General features: G+C 27.1%; 1 protein-coding gene across 1 annotated transcript; it reads left to right on the top strand.

The window, feature by feature from the left end:
• The first annotated feature begins 517 nt into the window (after positions 1-517).
• Positions 518-19,760, top strand: LOC100199508 (polypeptide N-acetylgalactosaminyltransferase 13). The gene is made up of 10 exons (XM_065800400.1): positions 518-1,253; positions 7,951-8,123; positions 11,797-12,004; positions 14,135-14,305; positions 14,533-14,650; positions 14,746-14,936; positions 16,978-17,113; positions 18,858-18,965; positions 19,063-19,209; positions 19,372-19,760. The coding sequence occupies exons 1-10, from the start codon at positions 748-750 to the stop codon at positions 19,528-19,530; spliced, it is 1,917 nt and encodes a 638-aa protein (XP_065656472.1). The 5' UTR covers positions 518-747; the 3' UTR covers positions 19,531-19,760.
• The last annotated feature ends 7,413 nt before the right edge of the window (positions 19,761-27,173 follow it).

Below are 27,173 nucleotides of genomic sequence, written 5' to 3'. Positions count from 1 at the left end.
TCTAATCTAGTTTTGAAAATTTATATTTTTTGTGTATTGTATAACGATCGCTTCAGAATAGTAAAAAATCTTGCAAAATTTATCAAAAATAATTACGTCGTCAATGTTATTTATCATTTGTTATAAAACCTTAATTTAAAAATTAAAAAAATTTCCGCTGAAATAAGAAAAATTTTAAACTGCGCACGCGCATAAGGTGTTTGTATACTAAAACTATATAGTGCTATTTAATTATAATTAAGTTTTCCTCTTTATAAATAAAATAAAATAACTTTAAAAAAAAGCCTAAGTTTATTTTTAAACCTGACTTATCACCGATACCACAATTTTACTTTTAATACAAAACCACAAAATTTAACTTTAGTTGTTTTGTTATTTTAACTGTTTATTTTTTGGATCTCTAATTGAGGTTATTAAGCTTGCTTAATTAAAAAAATATCACTTGATTACCACTAAGTTTCGCGTCACTCGGTTACGTAACAATGGCTAAAAAATGTCTGTTTCCATACAAACAGTTATTATATAAGTTACAAGTAATGAAGCAAAAGTTTGATAAAACATTTAGTGTATGTTATTGCTACGTTAATTTTTAAAACTTTGTCTTTGTAAATTAGAAATATTCGTCTTTATTGAGTCCTTATTGAAATACTATACATGGTATAAGTTTATAAAAATTAAACAGAAGGTTAAACAATAAAGTCTACATGTGAGACCCGGAAAATTTTAAATAACCAAGCAGACTTGAAAATGACATTGACTGAAGCAAAGCTCACTACGCGAAAAGTTTTTTTTTCCATAATTCTTGCAACAACGATATGGTTTTTTATTAACATTATTTTGGTTATTGTTTACAATAATGGCGTGATGCACTCAAGTCTCGAAAAACTTGCCTTTACTTCTAATCGACGTGCAGACTCTAATTATATGCAAGACGTCAATGTTTATCCTTTAGCTCCCCATATAAAAAAGTTTTTTGATTTTTCTTGGTTTAAATCTCAATATAATGAAGATTTTTATAAAAGTAAATATATTCCAGAAGAACAAACAATAAAACTAAAAAAACGCGCTGTATATGATGCTAGTAAAAAATTGCCTATATTGTTTGCAAAAGGAGAAGGTGGAACTGCATCATACCTTGATTCAGAAGAAGAAAAAATTTTAGCAGAAAAAATTTTCAAAAATCATTCCTTTAACTCTGTTCTTAGTAATAAAATATCTCTCGATAGAACACAAAATGATATAAGAGGAGAACAGTAAGTTTTTTTTTTTTTTTTGCTTTTATCTTTAACCCTACCCCTGTAATTTACATATGCTTAATACTTTTCCATTGCGTAATAACTTTTCCATTGAACCTTTTCAACTTCTTGTTCATTTTTTGCGTACGCGTTTATTTTTATAGTAGAATATAGGGTGACATTTTTGTCATTTCAGAACCCATATAAAAGCAAAAAAAATATTTATAAGATAAAAGTTTTTTTTTTGATAAGTGATAATTGAGCAAGCTGTTCATTTTCTTAAAAAACCTCTTTAAGTTAACTTCTTTAACTTCTTGAAAATTAAGTTTTACTTCTTAAAAAAAATGGCCATCCAATGAAAAATAATTGATAATCCAGAGAATTTAACATGTTATTTGAACAACCTATTCTAAAATGGTAATATTTGGAAAGGATTAATACATACATATATACAGAGGCTATTTAACAAATAAAAAGAGGGGGAAGGGGAGGGTGTCCTTAAAAAGTACCAATTATACCTAAAAAAAAAATTGTCCCCAAAACTAAAATTCACCCGACTGAATTGTGTCAAATACCCGACTATATATGTCAAAAAACCGACTATAACTTGAAAATCATCTTCTTTAGCGATGTGGAACTTCCCCTTACTCCCCTAAAATCGGCTCTGCATACATACATACATAAATAGACGGGCGATTCTACGGGGGAGTGGGATCCCCCAAAGAAGACGATTTTCAAGTTATAGTAAGTTTTTTGAGGAATATAATCTATTAGTTCGATATAAGACACAATTCAGTCGGGTTTATTTTATTTTTGAGAGCCTTACATATTAGAAAAAAAATTGCCCTTTGTTAGTTTCTATTAGATTTAGATTAATTAAAGTTTCTTTGTAGTTTAAATAAATAATAAGAATTAATTTATAACAATAATTTTGATAAAATAGTAAGAAATAAATGATATAATTGTAACATTGAATTCTTCATTTAATGTTTAATTTTACATATTTTAGATCCTGCAATTCCTTAAGCATCAACTTGTTGTTGAATATATATATATATATATATATATATATATATATATATATATATATATATATATATATATATATATATATATATATATATATATATATATATATATATATATATATATATATATATATATATATATATATATATATATATATATATATAATCCAAATATATAACGTAGTTTGATTAAAAAAGAAAAAGAAAAAAGTAAATACGCTTTAAAAAACGAAAATTTATTTCAAATATTAAATCAAAAAATAAAATAATAAATAAAAAAATCAATGAAGTTATAAAATGTTGCCGCCTATTATAAATGAAAAATACTTATAAATAACAAAATATGCTGATCCTAATTTATAAAATATTCATTTCTATATTGATTCAATTGCACATGCTATCTAACTGTTTTTTAAAAAAGAATCTTAAATATGAAAACATTATATTTTTTATAAATGTAGAGTACTATTTACCACTTGTTACTTTTTTTCAGAAACCAAACAGATAAAATGTAAGATAGAGCAAATTCAAAAGTCACTGTACTCTTTTATCACTTTTTATTCTTTTAAAAATCTAAGCAAACAAAAATATTCACTTTGTTTAATATATTGCCTGTAATAATAAATTTTTTCTTTAACAATAAATATTATTGAATATATATTATTAAGGATCGTCCGCATGAATGAAAAATGTTATTAATTCCAAATAACAAAAACACCTTTAATTGAACAAAACATTAAAAAAAGTTTACATCAACTGTAATAACATTCGGTATAATAATAATCAGGTTATTAAAATGTACACTAGGGTTATGACTTTTTTTTCAACCCCATACTCCTGTGCTGTAGTTTGATGAACTTTTATCTAAAAAGCACGAAATGAAGTATTATTTGCATATCTTTTAAAAAAAGTTCACCCCGCCATTGAAAAATCGATTTTTAACTACGCAAACCGGTTTTTATTGTCGTCATCATTGAAATTTAAGATTAAGCGTGTTTTGATTATGAAAAATTGTTCTGCATATATTCGTTTTTTTATATCACTAAAAATAGAATTAAACCAAACCAGGCTGCATCGCTATTTGTGAACCACTTGAAATAAAGTTTGCTATTTATTTAGTAAAATGGTCAAGCTATATTTTAATATTTGTTATAGTTACTTTTGTAAATAAAAAATAGTGTAGTGTTACGTTTTAAATCCTTCAAGTTTTTAAACTCATGTTTATTTATTTATTATTTCTGTTTATTAAAGTGCTCCAGGAACCCCGTATGCCATAAGTTGTGATAAGATTATAAATCTGTGATAAGACCATAAGTTATGGTCTTATCACAGAGCAGCACGGAAGAGCATTTACCTAAGTTTATGCCTCCTTCCCTAATAATGTCAAAAATAGGCTCAGAACTAACCACTGACCAACGGCTGCTCTATGAACTATATACTCTAACAACTCTATGAACAACTACTATTAAAGTTATAACAAGTGACTCTAAAATTAAAGGGTATTTTATATAATTTTTGTAACTACTGATACCTAAAATTGAATCTGAAGTTCCCACCTTGTTTTTAAATTTGCCCAAGCACACAAGGTATTATTCTGAAAATAAAGATTTTAGGCATGGCTAATAAATGGAAATTAAAGATTTTAGGCATTCACGTATGCAATAAGTTTTTTATTTTGCTTGTTTACATTTGTCGTCTTTACGAAAACTAACATCCTTCAGAAAACTTGTTTGTTTATTTTTATTAACGACGATCATAATTATTTTATAATCAGAAAATCTTTCAAGTTTAAAACTTATACTTTATCTTGCTGTTAGATAACTTGTAACTTAGTGGCAGTAAAAACTAATTATATAAAAATATCACTTAGAATATTGGACTTTTTTAATGAGATCAATTTAATATGACGTAATACGCTAGAAGTTTATGTCAGATCCGCTCGAAAAGCTGTCAAGAGGCCGGGTGAATAAAAATGAGCTTTAGGCCGGGTGAATAAGAATGAGCAATTGCTTTTACTCGTGAGCAAGTAAAACTTTGGTAGTTTTGGTAAAATTTTTATTCACGTAATGTTAAGCAAATTACTCAGTAATTGGTTAGCTGTACGTGAATAAAAATTATTAAAGTTTCTATTTACGAAAAGCTGACCAATTTCTGAGTACAAGCAGTTGCTCATTTTTATTCATCTCTGCCAGTTCAGGTTGAAATTTTTTATTTCACGCGTAATATTTCTGTTATAAAATCATTGTGAAACTTATTTTAAATGACGAATAAAATAAATCAAAGTCATTATTATATCGCCCGATTTCCCCCATCAGTTTTTCAGTACAAAAAAATGCAATAACTTATTTTTAAAGTTTTTTTTTTAAAGTTTTTTTCTCTCTTTAACCATACTAATCATGTATAAAAATGTCGATTAAAAAAAGATAAATGGCTTGGAATGGCTATCAGTAGTGTTTTTTACCTGATAATTTTAATTATGTTAATTTGCTCATTTTGAAACTCAGGTTGCAATACTTTTAAAAAATAAATACTTTTACTAATTTATATCATAATCTATCAAAGTCCAGCTCTTAAGTTTAAAGTTGAACATTTCAATGACTTGTTAATTCTTCAACAATTGGTTTTGATTATAGTGTAGATTTGAAAACTAAGTAATTTTTTCATATTCTGATCTAATCCAGTTTTATATTCCTTGATTAACTTTGATTAGTATTGAAGATTTTTTAACTAGTTACCCAAATAAATTTTTATTTGTTCTTTTAGTTAAAACACCTGTGATATAGAACTTTTTTAAAAGGTAAAGTGGTGTAAGATTGACACATCATTCGAAAATATATTTTTTCTTATGATGTGTCAAAATTAATTTGATATGAAATATATTTGCATGTTTACCAATGTGACTGCTGCAATAAATTTATAAAAATATTTAATTAGTTATGTATAATTAATGGTAGGTATTTGTTGATTAGATAGATGATTTTGTTGTTGGTGGTCAACTGTCAATATCCTCTATATGCAACATCATTAGGTGTGGATTTTAATTTTTCTGAAAGTTTCGGTATTTATATCTGTTGACATTTGATGTATTCATGGTTATCACGAAACCAGAAAATGCAAACCTAGATTTGACCCAAGACCTTTATGGGGTGATAGCTTACACATCTAGGTGCCCTGTGATGTAAATTTTGAAATATTTTAATTTTGTCCACAAAAAAGGAAATTAATTTGAATGCTCAAATTAAGTTTATAGCAGTTTTAGTTTTGCTTTTCTTGTAATAATTAATTTCTCTTTAACAGACAATTTTTTGTGCAAACCAAGTATTTTTTATTTTAATTAAGATACCTAACTCCACTAAAAACATCAGGTTTGCCGCTAAAATCTATTTTGGTTGAAATATGATTTACCATAATACAGCATAAAGACCATTAAACTATGGCTATTATAGCTTTAGGACAGCAAAAAAATTGACTATTTAAACCGTATTTTTTAACTTTATTACCATCAAGAGTATTCTCTGATTACATTTTTTGATTTCATTATAATTTTATTTCATTATAAACCATAACCTACAGTTTTCTGCTACCTAATCTCTAATAACTCAGATTCTGCTAGCATTTCTTTAAAGATGCTTACTGCTTAGATCAGTTATGCAGCTCAAATGTCTTACATTGTACTCTGGATGATAATTGTTTTGCATATTCGTTGAAAAATGTTGATGAAAATCTTGATGTAAATTTTAAACAGTTTGTTCACTATCGGAACTTAAGAAGGATCCTTTGTGAATGATAAAATTCTTGATGCGGTAAAAGGCATTCATAGTTCAGAATGTTTGTTTGAATTAGTTATCATCAAGTTGCACCTTTTAAAAGCTTAAATTTTTTCTGCAAAATCCAGCTGGAGAATTAATCCAAAGTAGGCCTAAAAAATTAAATTGAAATTTTTAAATTCTGCAATAATACTAAAGATGTTAAAAACTGAGCATGTCTCATTAAGTTCTTGTAGAACATTCCTAAGATGCTTCTGGCATTTATTTCTCTCGAACTTGCCTGCATGATAGAGAACCTTATACTTGTTCATTCAACATCTGGCTACAGCATCTGTTGAAATATTTAAACTATAGTCAATGAATGATGGGTACAAGCATTTAACCTAACCCATGTCAACCTTACTCAGATATCAAAGTAGTTAAGGTAAACCTGGATTACCTTTTTTTTTTTAAACATCTTCACATTCAACAAGGCTGCAAACAACCACTATTAGAGTTAGAAGTTACTGGAAGAGAAAAGATGAAGTTTATAGAGCAAGATAATGATTAACAGACAACTTAAAAGATTGCAAGTTATATGAATCAGTTATCTAGCTCTTTAGAGGAGTGTCCATTATAATATTTATAGAAAAGAGAAAGAGAAGCAACATTATGACAATGTGACAATGGTTAGATGTTGGCTGCAAAAGCAGGGCCAACTATGTTTACAATGCATTCTTGCACCTTGTCTAAAGAAGAAAAGGCATCATAAATATAGAAAGATCTAGATTATTGCTATAACAATTAACTGAAAAAAATTAAGTTTTATCTGAGTTAAAGTTCACCAGCCACTGAGAGCCCTATGCTATAGCAAAAGTGAGATCCTTTTTAAGCTTAAATGCACCTCCAAACAATCAGAGAGTTTTGGTTACTTATCAAGCCAAGAATAAATGATAGTATCATCAGTGAATAATGCCACCTTTTATGTCAAAATTTATTGGAGATCATTTATGTAACATAAAAAGAATATAGGGTTAAGGATAGACTGTTGAGGAACCTCTGAAGTTACTGGGCATGAGGAAAAGTGCTATCTGTTGAGGACAACTTTTATACTACGATTGGTATGGAAGGATTCAATAACTTAAAGATGTTACCTGATACACCATAAGAAGAAAGCCTATGGAGAAGACCAGCATGCCAAACTTTATCAAACGCTTTAGAAATGTTGAGAGCGATAGCCTTAGCCTTTCCACACCTATCTAATGCACATTAAAACCTATTGGTTATTACTGTTAACAAACCAGCAGTAGAATGAAAATACCAAAATTTGTATTGATGATCAGAAAGAAAGTTAATAAATTTAAGATAAGAGATTAAGTGTTTGTTAATTAAAGACTCAAAAACTTTGCTTATGATAGGAAGAAGACTAATGAGACAGTAGTTAGACTAGTCAGATCATTCTCCAGAATTTTTAAAAACTGGGATAACAGATGCTGCTATTCAGCAGGGTGGATAAAATCTCTCTCTCTCTCTCTCTCTCTCTCTCTCTCTCTCTCTCTCTCTCTCTCTCTATATATATATATATATATATATATATATACAGAATGATATAAATTTATTTTGGTTTATAATTTCAAAAATGCAAAGGGTGAATTCAAAATAGTTTTATTCATTTAAATAATCTTATAAACAAGTTTATTTATAGATATATGTAACAAGTACAGAAAAGCGGGTTATGATAAAATTGGTTAAGATTGGTTTTGTATTACATCTATTGCATTTTTATTATACTTCTATTACCATATTTTTTACATTATAGTGCATAATATTTTATTATAATGTATAACGTATTTTGCGTTAATTATTTTATTCTGTTAGTTTGGCTTTAAGTTTTTTTAAATGTAGATACAACAATCTAAAAAAAAAAATTTATTTTTTTAGTTGCGCCAAAAAACACCATCTCTATCCTGAAAAATTGCCTTCAGCAAGTGTTGTTATTTGTTTCCATAACGAGGCTCTTAGTGTATTACTACGAACGGTACATAGTGTATTGAATCGCACACCACCTGAGCTACTTGTTGATATTATTCTTGTAGATGACAAAAGTGTATATGGTATAACAAATATAAATTAGTTTATTTTATGTTAGAGTGCATTTATAAATATATACATGCACGTAGATATATATATATATATATATATATATATATATATATATACATATATATATATATATATATATATATATATATATATATATATATATATATATATATATATATATATATATATATATATATATATATGTATATATAGAACTCTTATATGTTGTCCGAAAGTTTTTTCCATATTTTGTTGACAAAAAGTAAAAATTAAAATGCAAGACCGGAATTTTTTACTAAAGATGTTAAAAACTGAGCATGTCTTATTAAGTTCTTGTAGAACATTTAAGGTTACATTTAAGAACCTTAAGTACATTTAAGGTTATGCATTGCTTCTCAAAGCAATGCATAACCTTAAATGTAGCTTATTTGTTGAAGTACCATAAAGGTTTTATGGTACTTCAACAAATAAGCTACATTTTTATGTTGTCTAAAAGTTGAAGCAATTGAAATAATGCAGAAGTACATTAGTTTTATTGTTTTTTAAGAAACCGCAAACCAAAAGTTTTTCAGCTAGTAGTGTTTTTGTTTTTATTTTTTAAAAACAATTTTAAAACATGCGCAGAGTGCTACATCGACTATCTTATAGCCTGCTGCTACAAAGAAATGCTGCTACATCAACTAAGGCTTTGGTTAGGGCTAGCAATCTATCATTTAAGGAAAAGAAAAAAAATTATTAAGTTTGTAAGCTTTTTCTGGTCTGGTTTATTAGTGCTTTCTTTAAAACTACATTTTATCGAAGAAATTTTTTGACAACCATGCATGACTACTATGCTCAATTATTATGTTAGGTCAAAATTTCCATTTTTTGCGCTCTTAAGGTAAGAATGTACGCTTTAATTTTTCAGAAGAAAAAAATGAAAAATAATAAAAGAAAAGATTACTGCCCATCCCAAACCCTCAGTCAATGTAGCAGCATTTTCCTGATTTCTGTGCGTTTAATGCTGCATTTATATATGTATATATATATATATATATATATATATATATATATATATATATATATATATAGACACACACGCACACACACACACACACACACACACACACACACACACACACACACACACATAGCCAGGTTTGCGAATGGGACTGCATAAATATTAGTACATACCTAAGTATATGTTTTTAATTCGAAATTCTTAATATATTTTATACATTTGCATATATATAATATATCAAGAATTCGTGATCAACATGATTATCATTATAATCATCAACATCATCAAGCTTTAGCTTCTTCTTTTATGCTGTTTATTTAAAATAAAATATCCATTTTTGTTTTTAAACTAAAGCCATATGCAATGCACTCTCTCCAAGTTTTTTTACTTCTATATCTACCATTTCCTCCTGAAGCTGCTACCTCTCTTAATGATGATACCTAAATCCTTTTTAATCTTCTCTGACAAACATTGTTGATGCATTTCTGTCGAAATTTTTTTTCTTGTCTTGTTAGAGTCATACCACACATTTATCTGATCATAATCTTCCTTTTAGGCAAATACTACACCATATAAATACTAAAGTTTGTACAAATCTGTAAAGTTATTGTATACCAGCATCTAAATAAATAGTAAACATATATTTTTATATCCATATACCTCCTTATCAAGTATGCATAAATGAGCCTCGTAACTAACCTACAGGATCCAAGCATATAAAATTTAGAATATTTAAAATAGGAGTCATACGGTGTCTAACAATCCGTTTTTTTGACAGGTGGCAAGGGAAAATTTTCATATATGAAAACTTTTATTTTTTCTTGTTGGTTTTCATGAATATTATGATAAATATTTCATTATGAAAATAGTAAATATTTGCACTGTCTTATGTTTGTGTTTTTAAAGAAATTTTAATACATTTTGTGAAATACAAAAATTGTATTAAAAATTTTTTTTCAAAAAACTCCTTTTTCAATTCAGACTAAATATTTTATTAATCTTTTCTATATATTTTAATCTGGTTTATAAACCAAATGAACACTATATTAATGTTCCAAATAATTAATGCAAAAAAAATATATAGCTTATGCTAATTATCAATTAAAAAACTGTTAGCTGTTAAAAACTGTTGGTTCAAGTCTTATTCTGCTCTACACTTTTCACCTTTTTGTGCAGTTGCTATATTAAACCATAATCATTTTTTTCATCTTTTTCACAAGAACATCTCTCTTAAGAAAAATTATCTTTTTATTATTGCTAGAAGCCAATGTAAAAAGGAGCTGTCTGATGCTAAGCTCTGTTATTCTCAGTTTACTAAATCTTCAGATGTTAGGTTCTAGAGACTTTAGTCTACACTCTTCTTTATTTCGATACTCCTGAAGTAAGTTACTTATTTTAGGAGTACCGCAAGGTTCTATCTTTGCTCCTGTATTGTTCTTATCTACAATAACATTCTTCCAGACTATCTAAAGTGGCTCTACTTGCTGACAACTCAAATTTATACTCTTATTTTGACAAGAAGTCTTCACTTTTTGATGGCTTAGAACAAGCAGCCAACCTTTACTCTGATCTCTCTTCTGTAACAGCTTGGGGCAAGAAGTGGCTTATGGATTTAAGCTCCAACAAAACTTATTTATTTACTACAAACAACTATCATAATATTGTTGACATTTCTATATTGACAAATAACAACCCTCTCACTTTTAGGCAAGGTCCAAAAGCACATTGTAAATGTAATTGGATCTTTATCTTTAAGGTTGCATCATGATCACTGCTAAAATGTCTTTAGTTTGAACCATCAAAACTATTTCTATTTTGATATTGTGCCCCGCATCCATTACAGAACAGATAAAACTGTGTTGTTCCAAGTTTGCTTTCAGATTTAATGAATTTAAGATTCAATGAATTTAAATACTTTGCTTACTCACTTCACAACTCGCTTCTCAGCTGAGTTTAATAATTATTACCTGGTGTATTTAGTAGCACAGTTATAATAGTTTTAAAAACAATTTTTTTTAAACAATGAATCATTTAAAAAATATACATTTCTAATAAATAATGAAGTATGTATATTCCTAAAACAACTTTTAAAATAACATTAGAAACATTCCATATACAAACTGAACACAAGTCAAGATAGATTTAAGTTTTGCATGTTTCTTAAGTTTTTTTCTGAACATAATGGTATTTGAACTTTACTGAAATGGCAAATAATGAATCATTTTTGTTTTCGTATGTTGTGAGATATTATTTATACACTTCTTTGTTAACCAATTAAGTCATTTTTGCTGAAAATGTATTTTATTTTTGCAGCTGTGATGTCATATAAAAACATACAACCATGTAATATAGTACAAGCTCTAAAAATGCTTTTTAAAATGCAATATCATTTTATTATACACCTTAAAATACATATAATTTGTAATGTGTTGTGTATCTTTCTTTTATTTATTCTGGTTCATTCTCAACAATACTGAAAAGATTAAATCCAACCTAAATACACGTGATTACACATCTCATATGAAATATATCAGTGCATTAAATTAAACCTTTTGCAGAAATATTAAAATTTTGGTATTATTAACATATTAGTATCAAAAATAGTTGTTCAATTTTCTTTTTCTTTTGTAACTATATTACATTAACAAGGTTATCATTTTTCAATGAAAATTAACTTTTTTTAGACGACTTAAAAATTCCATTAGTTAAACATTTGAATGAACTCTCGGACAAGATTCAGGTTGTACGCAATGAAGAAAGATCTGGATTAATAAGGTCGCGATTGGCTGGTGCTGAAAAATCACGTGGAGATGTTTTGATTTTCCTAGATTCACATTGTGAAACCACACCTGGTTGGATTGAACCTCTTCTTGCAAGAATAAATGAAGCCAAGTATGGTAACTATACAAACACTTAATGCATACAACACACACATACTAACTGACTGAGACTGAACTTGACTAGTACACAGTTGCTATAGGCTGAGATTTTTTAAGTAATAAAATTTTTTTTATTTGCACATACTATTATATTTATATTACATATACTTTATATTACATTATATTTACTGGTTCTTTATATTACATACTACTATATTTATGCATTTACTATTAACATTCTAAAAGTGGATCTTTATACTATGATTATAAAATCTATCTTATATAGTTTGCTATATATATTATTATTATATATATTATTTTATATTTGAAAAATGCTTTAGTTTTTATTTGTTAAATCTAGAGTTTCATTAGAGATTTTATAAAGTTTTCTTTTCTTTTTATTTGATGTTATTAAAGTGCTCAAAGAAGACCTAATTCTGTCACAAAGCACAAAGGAAATACATACTTTATCAGGGTGTTGTGTTTTGGTCTTTCTAACTTCTTATCACCTCTAAGCTCCAATAATATTTAGCAAATTTTTGAACTCCAAAATGGAAAAATTACACATTTAGATTCCTAGAATCTATCATTTATAAACCTGGCTTTCTTATATATTATTGTAGGCAGAGGTTCAAAGGATATCAAAAATGATAGTTTTCTTATGTTTTTTTGTAGGCATAGGTTCAAAGGATATCAGGATTTTTCATTGTTTGTTGTTAAAATTTTTTTCCTATATAAAGCTTAGAAGTTTAAAAACGTTTTTAATGTTCCAAGACTAAGAAATAAAAAAAAGATTTCCTATTTTTTAAGGAGCTCCAAGAATACAAAATTCCCTATTTTCAACCATATAATTCCAAAACAAAAGAATTAGCATAATAATTTGTTATTATGGGTTGTAACTTTGTTTTTTAATGTTTAACTCTAACCTTATATTAAATTGTATTAAATACTTGAATATATATGTTTAACATTTATCTTATTTTACTTTGATTTAATTTTTTAATCTTTTAAGTTCATAATTTTGATTTCATTAGCAGTTTGAAATACTGCTTTTAACACGGTGACACAAAGTTAGCTAGCACCCTATATATCTTTAATTTTTATTACCAAGTCAAGCAGTTTCCCTATATAAACCACATTCTTGTGCAACTTTACCTCCTCTATAAATCTATACTATCTAAATTTTCTTTTAATCATTCAGGATTTCCTTCATGCACACTTGCATTGCAAAGATGATTTTGCAAAGCAGTTTGTGTTATTATGTTGTGTTATTTATGTTGCAGAACTTTATTCTACAACTTTAATTGTAATAACAAAAAGATTTTATTGCACTTTATATTGTATGGCTGGAAAATATTCTTAAATTGTTGAATTTTTTCTTTTTGTTAACTCTCTTCAGTGCTTGGGGTTTCTTTGGGGTTGCAACAGGTAAATTTTAACTTAAATAAAACTATAGATATTTTAAGCTAATTATTATCCTTTATTGGTAAATGGCAACACATTTACTAAGTTTTCTACATAATGTGTTTTTGAATTAATTTCACAACTGACTTTTTATGAAAATGTATCAAAGGAAAAAAAACTTTACTTGCTTTTAATTTCATTCTCTGCTTTAATAATGTTCTTGTATAGAATTATACTTTTTTATTTGAATTGGAACTTATAATGATGTCCTTTCTCTTTTAGATAATGTCCAAAAACACATTGTAAATGTTGTTGGACCTGATCTAGCTGCCAAGTTTGAGTCTTGGTTCTATTATTGTAGAGGACATTCTCTCTCTCTCTTCTACAAATACTGTCATGGTTGCTGCTCAAGCATGTATCCATCTAGTATCAAATTCCATTATTTTTTTGGATTTTTACTCATTGTTCTACAACTCATATCTTTTTACTGTAACTGATCCCTCAAACTTTTATTCATTTAGTATTTTTCCTCAAACATCAATGCTTTGAAGTTCTCTCTTGTTTTCTCTATTGATACAATATGCAGTTTTTCAAGTTCTTCATTATTGTGCTCAATAGTTAGGTTATAGTTAGTTAACTTAACATTTGTGTAATGTTAATATACTTATTTCAAATGTTTGTATAACTATGTATTCTTTTTGTTGAAAAATAACTAATAATAAATTCTTACCATTAAAAGGTCAAATGTTGTTGTACCCACAATTGAATCAATTGATGCAGATACCTTAGAATATAGAGCATCTGACAATCCAGAACAGCGAGGAGGTTTTTCATGGGACTTGATGTATGATTGGAATTCTATACCTGAAAATGAAAAACACTTGAGACAATCACCTTCTGATCCTATAAGGTTTCAATTGCTTTATAAAAAAACATTTTTTACCTAAAAAATATTTTTTACCTAATAATAATGAAGAAAATAGCAACCATTTTAATAGTAGCATGATAGTATTTGTTTATAGTAGTTGTAGTAACAGTAGGAGTAGTAGCAGCAGTAGTAACAGTAGTAGTATTAGTTGTATTAGTAGTAGAATTATTTGTAGTAGTTGCAGTACTAGTAGATTATATTATTTTTAGGACACCAACAATGGCTGGGGGTTTATTTGCAATTGATAAAAGTTATTTTTATGAAATGGGAAGTTATGATCAAGAAATGGATATTTGGGGAGGAGAAAATCTTGAGCTTTCTTTTAGGGTTTGTTTTCAATACTTTTATTCTAAATTAAAAAAAAAAATTTTAATAATTTTTTAAATAATCATCATTTTGATATTTTGTTATTATTGCACTAGATTTGGATGTGTGGTGGTCGTATTGAGATACTTCCATGTTCTCGTGTTGGTCATATATTTCGTAAAGTAACAAGTCCATACACCTTTCCTAAAGGTGTCACAGAAACACTTTCAAAAAATCTGAATCGATTAGCAGAAGTTTGGTTGGATGAGTATAAAGAATACTATTATAGATCACGTCCTTTATTTAGGTAACTTTCTCATTTAGGTTATTTCTTAATTATCATTTAGGGAGCTCCTGAGTTATTATTTAGGTATCTCCTAATTTATTATTTTAATGCAATGTTTAATAGTTTGTTGATTTGAAATATTTTAAAACTGGAACATTTGAAACTGTAGTATTCAGAAAAATTGTTATAATTAAAGCAAAAATAATAATTATAAATGAAGCAAAAAAAAAAAAATGTTATTTTAGTGATGCAAACAATATCAGATTTACTAATAATTAAGCTGCAAGACTAATTTTTTATGTATATTCTCTTTTTGATTTGGAAGTAGAAAATAAATAAAACAGAAAACTAAATAGAAAGAAAATAGAAGAGTTAAAGAACTTGAAAACAGTTGACAGAAGACCTTACAAGATGCGACCTTATGCTGGCGGAAGAGATGCTCAAGCTAGGCAGCTAGAGCAGATCCAACTACAATTGTAATGCATTTTTGTACCTTTTCTGAAAGAAAAAGAGCATCATTAGAAGAGTCAGCCCAGATATGACAACTTTAATTTATTATTAAACACTAGTAAGTTTGTAGAGGTAAAGAATGCGAGAGGTAGAGAATGCGAGAGGTAGAGAATGTGGTTACAAAAGAGAGATAACATTTAAGATTGACTGTTTTAAGTGATAAAAAAGTGACTAAAAGAATCAAGTATATAGTTGTAGCATTTATTCATAACTTTAGAGGTTGGGAATACTTTTTATATAGCTAAAAACCAGTACAGGACCTAGGATGGAGTCTTTTGGTACCCCAGAAGTTAATAGAAATGAAGGAGAGTGTTGTTCGTCAAAGGCTAATTTAATACTGTGGTTAGAATAAAATGTATCAAAACTTTTCCAGATACATCATATGAAGAGAGTTTATGGAGAAGGCCAGCATGACAGACTTTATTAAAGGTATTTGACATATCATGAGCCTTTGCTTCTGCTTCCATCTAATCATGATCAAATTTTTTTGTCATAACAATTAATAAGTTGAAAAATTGAACCATTGAAAAAAAGGTTTATTAAAATCATTAATTAAAGCTTTTTTTCATTAAAATATTTTCATTAAAATCTGTATTTTAATGAAAATACTTTAATGAAAATAATGAATAGATTTAGCATCAGACAATATCTTTGCATTGATTTCTTGCAATGATAAAAAGACCTTTTTCTTTCATGTTTTGAAAAGCATAAAAGAAATGGTTATGATAAGAATTTTATGATTAGAAGTTGGAGCTGTACAAGAATCAGAAAGAAAAATTCAGTCTTATGGAGAACAAAAAGGAGATTGTCAAGCGAAGAGGTATTAAACAAAAGCATATACAAGAATAATCAGAGGATTCAAATCTGATTTCACAACAAATAGGTAAATAATGTGAATTAATACATATTTTAATTGATTTAAAAGATAATAGTTTTTACTGTAATTTAAAAGTGAAGCAGATGAGTTTAAATGCTTAAATGATGTATTATTACCATAAATATTATAAGGTATTATAGTTGTTTTTTTAATTGATAGAGAACTTGACTCTACTATAGGTAGTGAATGGCTCCCCAAACAATAAGCTATTCAGTTACCTCAGTTAATCAACTCAGAATTGTTTCAAATGGCTCCTTATGTTGCCTTGACACCTAAAGTACTAACAAGAATATCATTCAAGCCCAACATGGCACTGTTAAAACTGATATTTTTTACAGCTTATGACAGATTCGACATCTTAACAACAGAGTTTTTGAAATCTTACTACCAGCTGGCTTCAGAACTATTAAACTGAGAATTAAAGCTACTGGAACAAATAACTGCATCATATTTTAAATAAAATAAAAATATATATGTACTTAGTGAAGCAAAATATTGAAGAAAAAACAAAGAAGCAAGAAGATTTATCCATTAAAAAATATTCTGAAAAAAGTTGTTGAATTTTTTAATGAAAGTTGTGAATCTAAGAATTAGTCTTTCAATTAAGAATTTTAATTATAACTTGTGTTTTTAAATAAAAGTTTAAATTTTTTACATTTTGTTATCAAATTTAAGAGGCAAAGAGTATGGGAATATAACACAACGACTTGAATTACGTCAAAAACTGCAATGCAAATCGTTTAAGTGGTACATGGAGAATATTTACTCTGATATGGAAATTCCTGACCTTTATCCTCCAGCGGAAGGAGAGGTTTGCATTTATTTAAATTTAATTTATTTAAATTTATATTTATTTTTTTTCTTACCTGCTGTTTTTTTTTTCTATGGTACTGTTTGTCATTTTTTTAAATTTAAATTGCATAAGTTTTGTTAAAGAAAAGTGTTTGTAAAAACTTGGTAAATTTCTAAATCCAAGGATTTAGGATTAGAAAATTGAATCCCTTGATAACTAAAAGCAACTACTTTGACTATTTAACTAAAAATGGCTACGGTGACTATGACAACGACTATGTTAATAAATAAAAAAGAAATTTGTTTAATATTTTATAGTAAAATATTTTTTTTAAATAAAGAAAATTATTTTTAGAAGTTTTTTAATTTTCAGAAATGATAAACTTAGCACTATAAATATTCGGAAGATAATATTTTGAATCTTAATGATTTGCTTAATTTTATAAAGCACTTTTATTTGTTAGTTGAACTTTTGTTGTTTTAATTTTAGTTAAAAAGCTTTTTATCAATTAATCAATTAATAGGCGCGTAATTAATAGAAATAACAGAAAGTAATGAATAATAGAAAGTAATAGAGGTGTCACAAGATAGTTTTCACCTTTAGTATTGTCACCTGATTCAGAGCTTTTAATTTTTCATCATTTATTCATTATTTCTCCAAACTATATGATCAACTATATGATCATATCATTAGCAAAGATTAATTGTTTAGTGGTTGAACAGTTTGTGCTTGAAATTGTTTTTTTTATTATTTTAGTTTATATACATCCAGAATGACTTTTTTTTATATTAGAGAAAAATTAATAATTTTTAAAACTCTTATTAAATAATAATTATGACATAAGGAAGACATAATTATGTTAAAAAAATTAAAATAACACTTTTTAGCTGATGTTCTTGCAAGCAACTTAGACGAATATTGCCTGAATGTTAGTTGATAATATTAAAATTTATTTTATACTATTTAACCTGTAAAATGAAAACGGACAAATGTTCAGTTTTACTTTAACTGGGTCAACAGCTCAGCATCATTGTTGAAATGTAAATAAGCCTGTCATTAAATTTATAAAATATGGGGTGAGCTAGATAAGAAACTATCATAGCAGTAGGCACATAATGGGTGGTGGAAAGTGATATATTCATTGGGCAAGCTTGTTGATGGACCAGTGGTGTAACTCGGGGAACTCCTTATAAATTAAGAAAAAAAGTTATTTTATAACTTGTTCTGTTTTTTTATAAATATATTTTTATATTGGCATTTTTTTCATTCACTTTGTTATACAGTTGCTCATTTGTTTTATTTTTAACTTAATCTAATTTTCATTTTTGACTCTATGTGCAAATCCTAACCTAATTTTGTTAACTTAAAAAATCTACGAGTTTACAAAAAAATAAAGTAAACAAATAAATTTTTTTAAATTCTACCAGTGAATTTTCATTATTTTATTTAAATAAATTCTTTAAAAAAAAAATTTGCTTATATTTTATTACAAAATGATTAAATACAACATTTGGTCATGTAAATAGTTTTATTATCTGAATAAATACCAGATATATACTACATATTTAAACCACATTGTGGTATAAATATAAATAAATAGTGGTATAAATCTGGGACCTGTATTTAAATTGTCTAATTTTTAGTTATAACCAATTTTATTTGAAAAAGTAATAACAATGTTAATTCTCAAATAAATATAAATCTAGAAAAACTGTTTTAAATGCCTTATCAATGCTTAACCTTGTGTACTTCCGATATTTAGATAAAAAATGGTGCTTCTAATCTGTGCATAGACTCAATGGGTATTGTTAAAGAAAATGTAAAGCATCAGGTTGGCTTGTACCCCTGCCATGGAGAAGGTGGAGCTCAGGTTTTTCTCACTTATACAATTTATATATATGTAATTATAAAAAAGAAATTGAATTCTATTTTAGTCTTAAATTGTTATAATAACTTTATTATTTTAGCATTTTCAATTATCTCTCAAAGGAGAAATTATCTTTCAAGATAAATTTTGCCTTGATGTTGCAGTCGCTTCGCCTGGAGCTTTTATAGAATTTTTTAAATGTCATAAGCAAAGAGGAAACCAACTTTGGCAACATAATATAGATTCAGTGAGTATTATTTAAGTTTCATTAATTTTGTTTATAAAGTTTTGTGCATCTATACTAAAGACAGTTTTAAATTTTCCACACATACTCGAAGAAAAAAAAAAAAAAAAAATTTAATTTATTTTATCTAGATAGATCTTAAGTTTATTCAAAGTTAATTTTTAGGGAGAAATTGTGCATTTCGTAACTCAACAATGCTTAGACCTTGGTGTTTCTGAACATAAAGATAAAGCAGTTATGAATCGTTGTGATGGACGAACCTCTCAAAAATGGAAATTTGGGCATTACAATATGACTAATTTTGTTAAGATTCCAAAATTTTAGCATCTTGACGGTAGTAATATTCACCAGCATTATTAAGCATGGAGTTATGTGTAGGAATAGATGAGGGGCATTAAGATTTTTTAAGAACACTATTTTTAACTTTACCAAGTTGATTGTTATAGTTGATTTTTAGGACTTTTTTTTATATAAAGTTAATTTTAAATATAACTTTATGAATAAACTCATTTGCTAGTTGTAAAAAAACTTTAAGCAAATTCAAAACTCAAAAATATTTTTTTATTTCTCGATATTCTGTAACTTATTTAAACAGGTCATGACCATTTGTTTAGTTTTTTTTTCTTACTAATCTATAACTCAGGGCCGACGACACTGGAGGGGGAGGGGGGAGCTCGTGTCAATACCAATAAAAATGGTCTTGTATCGTGTGTTATCGCTTGTATACTATCGATACCATCAGCTTTGGTTTAATACCGGTAATAAAAAAAATCGAATGGTCACAAAGTCACGATAAGAAAAAAAAAATGAAAATGTGACCTCGTAAATTTATTATTATCAAAATTCAAGTAAGATTATTGTTTTGAGGTTTAGTAAATAATATCATGTTTATTTACTTGAATTTTCATGCTATATTTTTCTATACAATGATCTTATATCCAAAGATATTGTTGACTTAGCATAGGAACAGCCAAAAATAGTCATTAAAACTAGTCCAAAGCGTCCGTTATTGACCAAAATATTAGCGTACAAAGTGCTACAAGACGCTGAGTCGGTGGTGGCAGGATTTAAACTTGTATCGCACACCAGTCCAGATTTTAACTTTGACGCTCTAACCAACTGAGCAATCCAGTCACGTACATCATAAGAGGCATAATGAATGATAATTAGTTTACTTGAGTTGTTGAATGTTGAACACAGAACGAACGAAACGAAAGATTATACGAGGCGAAAAATAGTAAACGTGTGGTAAAAACCGCATTTTTTAAAAGTACCCCAAAAACCTTTTTTTTTAGAGCCATATTGTTGTAAAACTGGTTGTACATTGAAATTCATATAGAATTAAATCGGTGAATGTTAAAAGGGCGGAAGTGCAACAATGTAAATTTTCGGAAATCAAAGAAAAACTGCATTTTCCCCAATAGTAAATTTTTTTAATGGTTCAGTATTTTTTTTTTCTGAAAAGGATTATGTTTTTCACCATCAAAAAAAAGAAAATAGTAAACCATTAACAAAAATTTATTACGTGGGAAAACGCAGTTTTTTTTAGTTTCCCATAAGTTTACATTCAAAAGTCATATTAAGCATTAAAGCAAATTTCGAGCAACAAAAAAAAATATTATCAAAAAGCAAGTGCTATTAACTTAAACTTTTCCTTATATAACAGAATACTCATCAAAATACTTTTCGTACATAATTAAAATTGACCAATAAAAACCCAAAAAAGTACTTTAGTTTCCACCAGTTATAGACCCTTCGAGAATTAAATCGGCAAATTTTCAAATTACTTAGAAATTTTCCTGAAAATAAATAAAAGCAAAGTTTTTTCTGTATTGAGGACCAATATATATTAACTGTTTATTCAACGAAATTACTACGATACTACAACCAACAATTCTGAACGCAAAATTTATGAAAAAAAAAATCAATATTTTATTCGAACTTTTAAACATTCGCTGTCGGTCGTAAAAGGAAACTAAGTATTCAAAGAATGTAACACAAACTCTACATATAATTTTTTTTTAAGAAATTAAAATGTTCTAAGAGACCTGTCGATCTTCTCACAGAGCAACGCGGAGAAGCATTTAATCAGATACTTTGCGCCTCCTTCATTTAAACTCACAGAAAATAAAGCAAAAACTTCACATCAAGTATAAGAAAAATAGAAATTAAGTTAACATAACTATACACAAAAAATGAACAATAATTAAAAAAAAAAAAAACTAATTCAAAATAAATCTATTATTTAAAACAACTTAAAAAAACCATTGACAATATTAAAAAAATTAAAATTTAGTGGAAAAAGTAATAACGAATGCTACACAAAATCAAATACTTATTCTAAAATAAGAACAGTTCCTGATGAAACAGAATATTATTCTATTTTATTATAACAGAATAATATTCTCGTTATTTTATAACGACGAGATTTCTATTGTTGCAATTATTAGCTTTTAAAATAAAATATTCGTGAAACTTTTTTAAAACCTATATTAAAAACTTTAATGGGTTAAACTAGGAAGTAGGAAATTATGAAAATCTTGTTAAGCTATGTTGTTGTATCGATATGTTTGTTTTATCGGTAATTAACAAACCTGTCTATACCAGATAAACTAAAAATAATAAATATTATAGCAAAATTAAGAACCAGGGTTTCATTTACACTATACAATTACAGACCAATCTCAGTTCTTCTTGTCTTTTCAAAACTTTTGAAGAGAGTAGTTTATGATAATTTATATTAACGTCTAATAATTAACGAAACTTTGAGCGAAAAAAATATAGTTTCCAAAAGCAAACACTCAATCAAGTATGCAAGTTTTAGATCTAAAAAAATATTATTCTGAAAATAAAAATTTATATTTGAAACCTTTGTTGTCTAACCAAAACTGCCTGAGACCGTAGATCGCACACCACGGATGGAAAAATAGGGGTTTTCTCCTTAAAAGGGTTCAGGATTTTTTGTTGAATAAACAGCAATGCGTAATTGTTCATAAAAAAATATATATACTTAAAGTTACTTATAATGCCATAATCCCAAAGTTCTATTCTTGGTCTCATGCTGTTTTGATGTATATATCAAAGGCTCATAGAACATCATTATTCTATAAAATAATGATGTCCCATGAGCCTTATTTAAACTGGATATCATAATGTTTGCAGATGATGCTAATTTACTTAATACATTCACATCAATTGCAAAGCTTTTTGATATTACAAAAATTAAACTTGAAAAGTTAAACAATTGATTTAAATCTTATGTCACACAACCAACTGTAAATGGATTAATCTAAACTAGTTGTAATTGGTTTAAATCTAACATCACACTACCAATTGTACGTCTAAAGCATAAAAAAATATTCCATTACATCAACAAAAAACTGTTAAGATATTAGATATGCAACGTTTAAAAGATCGCAAAACAAAGTTGCAAAACAAGAAAGATGCCCCTACTTTAAAAGTGATATTGATGCACTTAAAAAAGTTCAACGTTGTGCCACTAAATGGATACCCCAGATTCAAAAACAAAGTTACAAAACAAGAATTAAAATATTTGGCTTAAGCTACATATATTATTAATTTTTATTTCAAATAAAAGAGGCTTGGCATGAACCAAATCTGTCTTTAAAATTAATAAGACGAGGAACATACTTCTGTTGGCGATAAAGAGGCTCCAGTTTGGATTTACTGGCATTACACCAAGCAATATTTAATAGCTTAAATGACAAAGATTAAATGAGAAATACAATTGAGTTAAACATTTGTTTAAAGCTTTTAAAAAACTGAAAACTAAAAGTTTGCTAGTTTTTGTTCCTTTTATTCAAATTTTATCAATAAAAATACTTAGGTAAGGTAATAATTTACTCAGGTAAGGTAATAATTTACTTAGGTAAGGTAATAATTTACTTAGATAAGGTAATAATTTACTTAGGTAAGGTAATAACTTACTTAGGTAAGGTAATAATTTACTTAGGTAAGGTAATAATTTACTTAGGTAAGGTAATAATTTACTTAGGTAAGGTAATAATTTACTTAGGTAAGGTAATAATTTACTTAGGTAAGGTAATAATTTACTTAGGTAAGTTAATAATTTACTTTATAAGGTAAATGAATAGGTAGTTGTTTTTGATGTTGGATGTAAGAGTGAATTCTTTGTTTTTTCAATATTTAGTGAAAGCTTATTCATTTTAAACAAATCAGAAACTTTTTTTAATTCAGTATTCATATTTTGAAATAATATTAATATGTTATTAACCGATAAAAACAAAGTTAGTGTCATCAGCAAAGATGACTGCCGTTAAATTTAAAGCTTTATGAAGACATTTCATGTAAATGAGAAAGAAAAGTGTCCCGAATATAGAACTCTGGGGTACTTCTTAGGTTATATTTAATAAATTAACAGGATCATTTTCATTACTATATACAAACTGTTTACGGTTGCTTAAATAACTTTTAAGTAACTATAAAACATTTCCTTTAATTCCATAATATATAATTTTTTGAAGTAGGATTTTAGGATAAATTGTATCAAAAGCTTTTGATAAATCAATTAAAACTCCTAACGTGTATTGGAGTTTTCAAAAGATTCAGCAATACTATGAGTAATTTGAAGTATTGAGTGTTTAGTTGAGTTATTATTACTATTTTTTGAATCCTTATTAATTGACATATACATTATTTACAGTAAGGTAATAATGACATTTTAAGCTAAGTAAATTTGGTTTTTTGAATGATGCTTACATTAATTTGACAAAATTTGATAAGATCAAATTTGAGTTTGTACCCTAAAAAGATGGTTTAAAGGTGATTATAAATAACTTTATAGAAAATTCTCGCCTAAACTTTAGAAAAAACAGACTAAAACAGAGATTAGGCAGTAATTTGTAAAACAGGTTGAAATACCTACATCAAAAATTGGTATGACTTTAGCAATTTTTTATTTTTCTGGAAAATTTTCCTATTTTATTCAACAATGTAAATAGAATATCTTTTAAGGTTACAAATTCGAATTTGATCTTATCAAATTTTTTCAAATTAATGTATGAATCGTTCAAAAAACCAAATGTACTTAGCTTAAAATGTTATTTCAACTTTTGACGAATTAATTTACAGATAAATTTGACAAATTTTGTAAAAACTAAAATCTTTTTTCTTTTTTGTTTTACACTTTAAAAAAAAATTAATAAATGACAATACATTGGACACTATTGGTTAAAGAGAGCCCATTTTTGATGCTTCGAAATATTCGAGTTCGACTGCCTGAAAAAGACTAAGCATATGAAGGATCTTGAAGAATGACATCCAGCTTCCCTCTTGCTTTTTTTTACCTATTTTCTTCCCTAAATGACTTTGAGCTAAGTTTTTCACCATGACTTTATTTGTTTTTTTCTGAAGAAACTCTCCCTCTTTAGCATCCTCCTATGTTTTATACTTATAGATCATTGCGTAGATCTTCACATTTGTCAAGTTGTCTTTGTAGTGGATCAGCAGGTGGAGGCTTTACACATCAAATTTTGTTTGCAAAAATTTGATGCGTAAAGCACGAGCAACGGCTGGACTTCGAGAAAATCATGAAGATCTTATTATGAAGCCCTTTACATTATATGGTCAATTTTTGATAAAAAATGCAATGTCTGCAATAAAATCGTAATACATTTTTATGCAAAAAATAAAAATAAAAAACTAAGATCAATTTTTAAAATGAAACAATAAAAAAGAAATAAAAAACAAAAAACGATTAAATGTAAATAAAGCTATTTTTATTCAAAAATATAATTTTTTTAAGTTTCTGTTTAAATGAAGCAAAATTCAGTTTGGTAGAAAAATCAAAAACAAATAAAAGAATGCTATAAAGTAGACAGTGATAAGTCAACATTGTAATAACACATAAATATAATATTTCACGATTTTCAATAGTCGTTCATATAAATAGAGTATAAAAAGCTAGTTTTTCATTTTATGAATTAATTAAAGTTAATAAAATTTTTTGTGTTCAAGATGAAATTTTTTAATAATAATTTTTGAGAGTTCAGGTTACTGTACTTTGTCAAATTTGTATTTTTGGATATTAATTTATTTTATAGATAAGGCCCACAATATTTAATTGAAAACCATGTATCCCTAATACGATACGAAAAGTATCCCTGAATATCTTATTGATTGGGTTCTCTCGATTTCTTTATTATCTCTTTTTAGCAAAGGTAATGAGGAGGGTTTTGTTCTTTAGTATATCACAATTTGACCTTCCAATGAGAAAACTTGCTCAGAGGAGCAACTGGTGCCAGAAAAATAAATCAATTTTAATAATTTCAATCAATGTAAAATTTAATCAACAGGGAAACTTTTCTAATGGTAAATTCAAAAAATTTGCCATTTAAAGTTTGAAAATACGCGTTTCATCCCTTCCAAAAAAAAAAACTTTTCAAAATGAAATTTGAAAGTTCTTTTTCTGTTATAGCAAGAGCTAATAAAGTTCTTTAGCTCTTGCTACAACAATTTAATAGTTTATTAATAAATCAATCTTTAATACTTAATTATAATTTTATTGATTTACAACTTTTGTAGTTTAAAAAATAAGTAATTATGGGAATACTAGTAGAAGGTTCTATCAGTTATGCAGAGAAATCTCATTGTAAAACACAATTTCAATAAAAAGGTATTAGGGTATCAATCTCGCCCACCATCTTTAATCGCTTTTATGTCACTTAACTCAAACGCTGCGCCATCAAGAACACATTTATTTAGAGCAGCAAATCAGCCTTATCAACATCAAAACAACCTTGACCTCAAAAGAATCGTAAATAAAGAAGTATCTCTTAAAAAATTTTTTTTGGTTTTTGGTAGTTTTTTTGCTACTTAATTTGCTGAATTCAAACCAGCTAATACAACTCTACCGAGTTAATTATTTATTGTACATTTTGGATGGTAATTTAATTTTGTTCTTAACTGTTTATTCTCTGATTGTAATAACACTTACAATAGTTAGAAATGGTAGAATATGTATAAAATTGTTTTCTGTTCAACCTACCTAAGTTAGCTCAATCTCGCCCACAGAATAAATATATTGTCGCCAAATGCATTCAATCTCGCCCGGGTGGGCGAGAATAGATGAAGCATGTCATATGAAGGCTTACGCTACCAGCAGTTTTAACAAAAAACCTTTCGCCGTGACCCCCATTATTTTTTATTTAAATTGGGATGACATATTTTTAAAATTTTGAATGCTTACAACAAGTATATTTTAATGTATTTTTATTCTATATATTATTGAGGAAATTATTTTATAAATTAATTACCCTTAATTCAAAATCCTAAGCATTGGCGTAAAATTGAACCCCAATTATAATTGATAATTGCTTTGACAAATATTGATTATATTCACGTTAATATATTTTTGATTGCCTTCAAAAGTTAATTAATCTTCAATACATCTTCTCTGTGTTTTGTTATTAAGGAAACTAATTAAAAGATAAATTGCTAATTACAGTACAATGACCCTGCGTTGAGTATTGAGAATGTGCATGAGAAAGCAGCAGAAAGTGGACATCTTATTATTGTTAATAATGTCTTGAATCCAATTGTATCATAATGCTTACAAATAATGGAAACTGAAATGAATTCTGCTCAGTTGACAAGCAACAATTATTTGTTTAAAATAGGCTTTGATCTTGCTTGCGAAAACGGGTTTGTGAACTGGTGCACTGTAAAGTTTATGTCCAAAAATATATCTGAGCATCAAAATCAAGCATTAGCTAAAGAAACAGAAGTTACTGAAAACAATTTTTCTTCGATTAGTATTGTACTATTGTGATTTTGCTAGTACCACTATACAATAAAAATTATAATTTAAACTTTAGCTAGCAGCTGTGACTAATATTTTATGTACAAATTGATAAAAGTACTAAATGAAGCATTAAGTTTACTAACTTGCATTTCAATAGTATTATTTATAATTTTTTTAGAAATTC

This window comes from Hydra vulgaris, chromosome 06 (assembly GCF_038396675.1).
Source record: "Hydra vulgaris chromosome 06, alternate assembly HydraT2T_AEP".
NCBI classification, from domain to species: Eukaryota; Metazoa; Cnidaria; class Hydrozoa; order Anthoathecata; family Hydridae; genus Hydra; species Hydra vulgaris.
The sequence above is the reverse complement of the archived record's forward strand: the minus strand, read 5'-3'. Positions and strand labels throughout refer to the sequence as shown.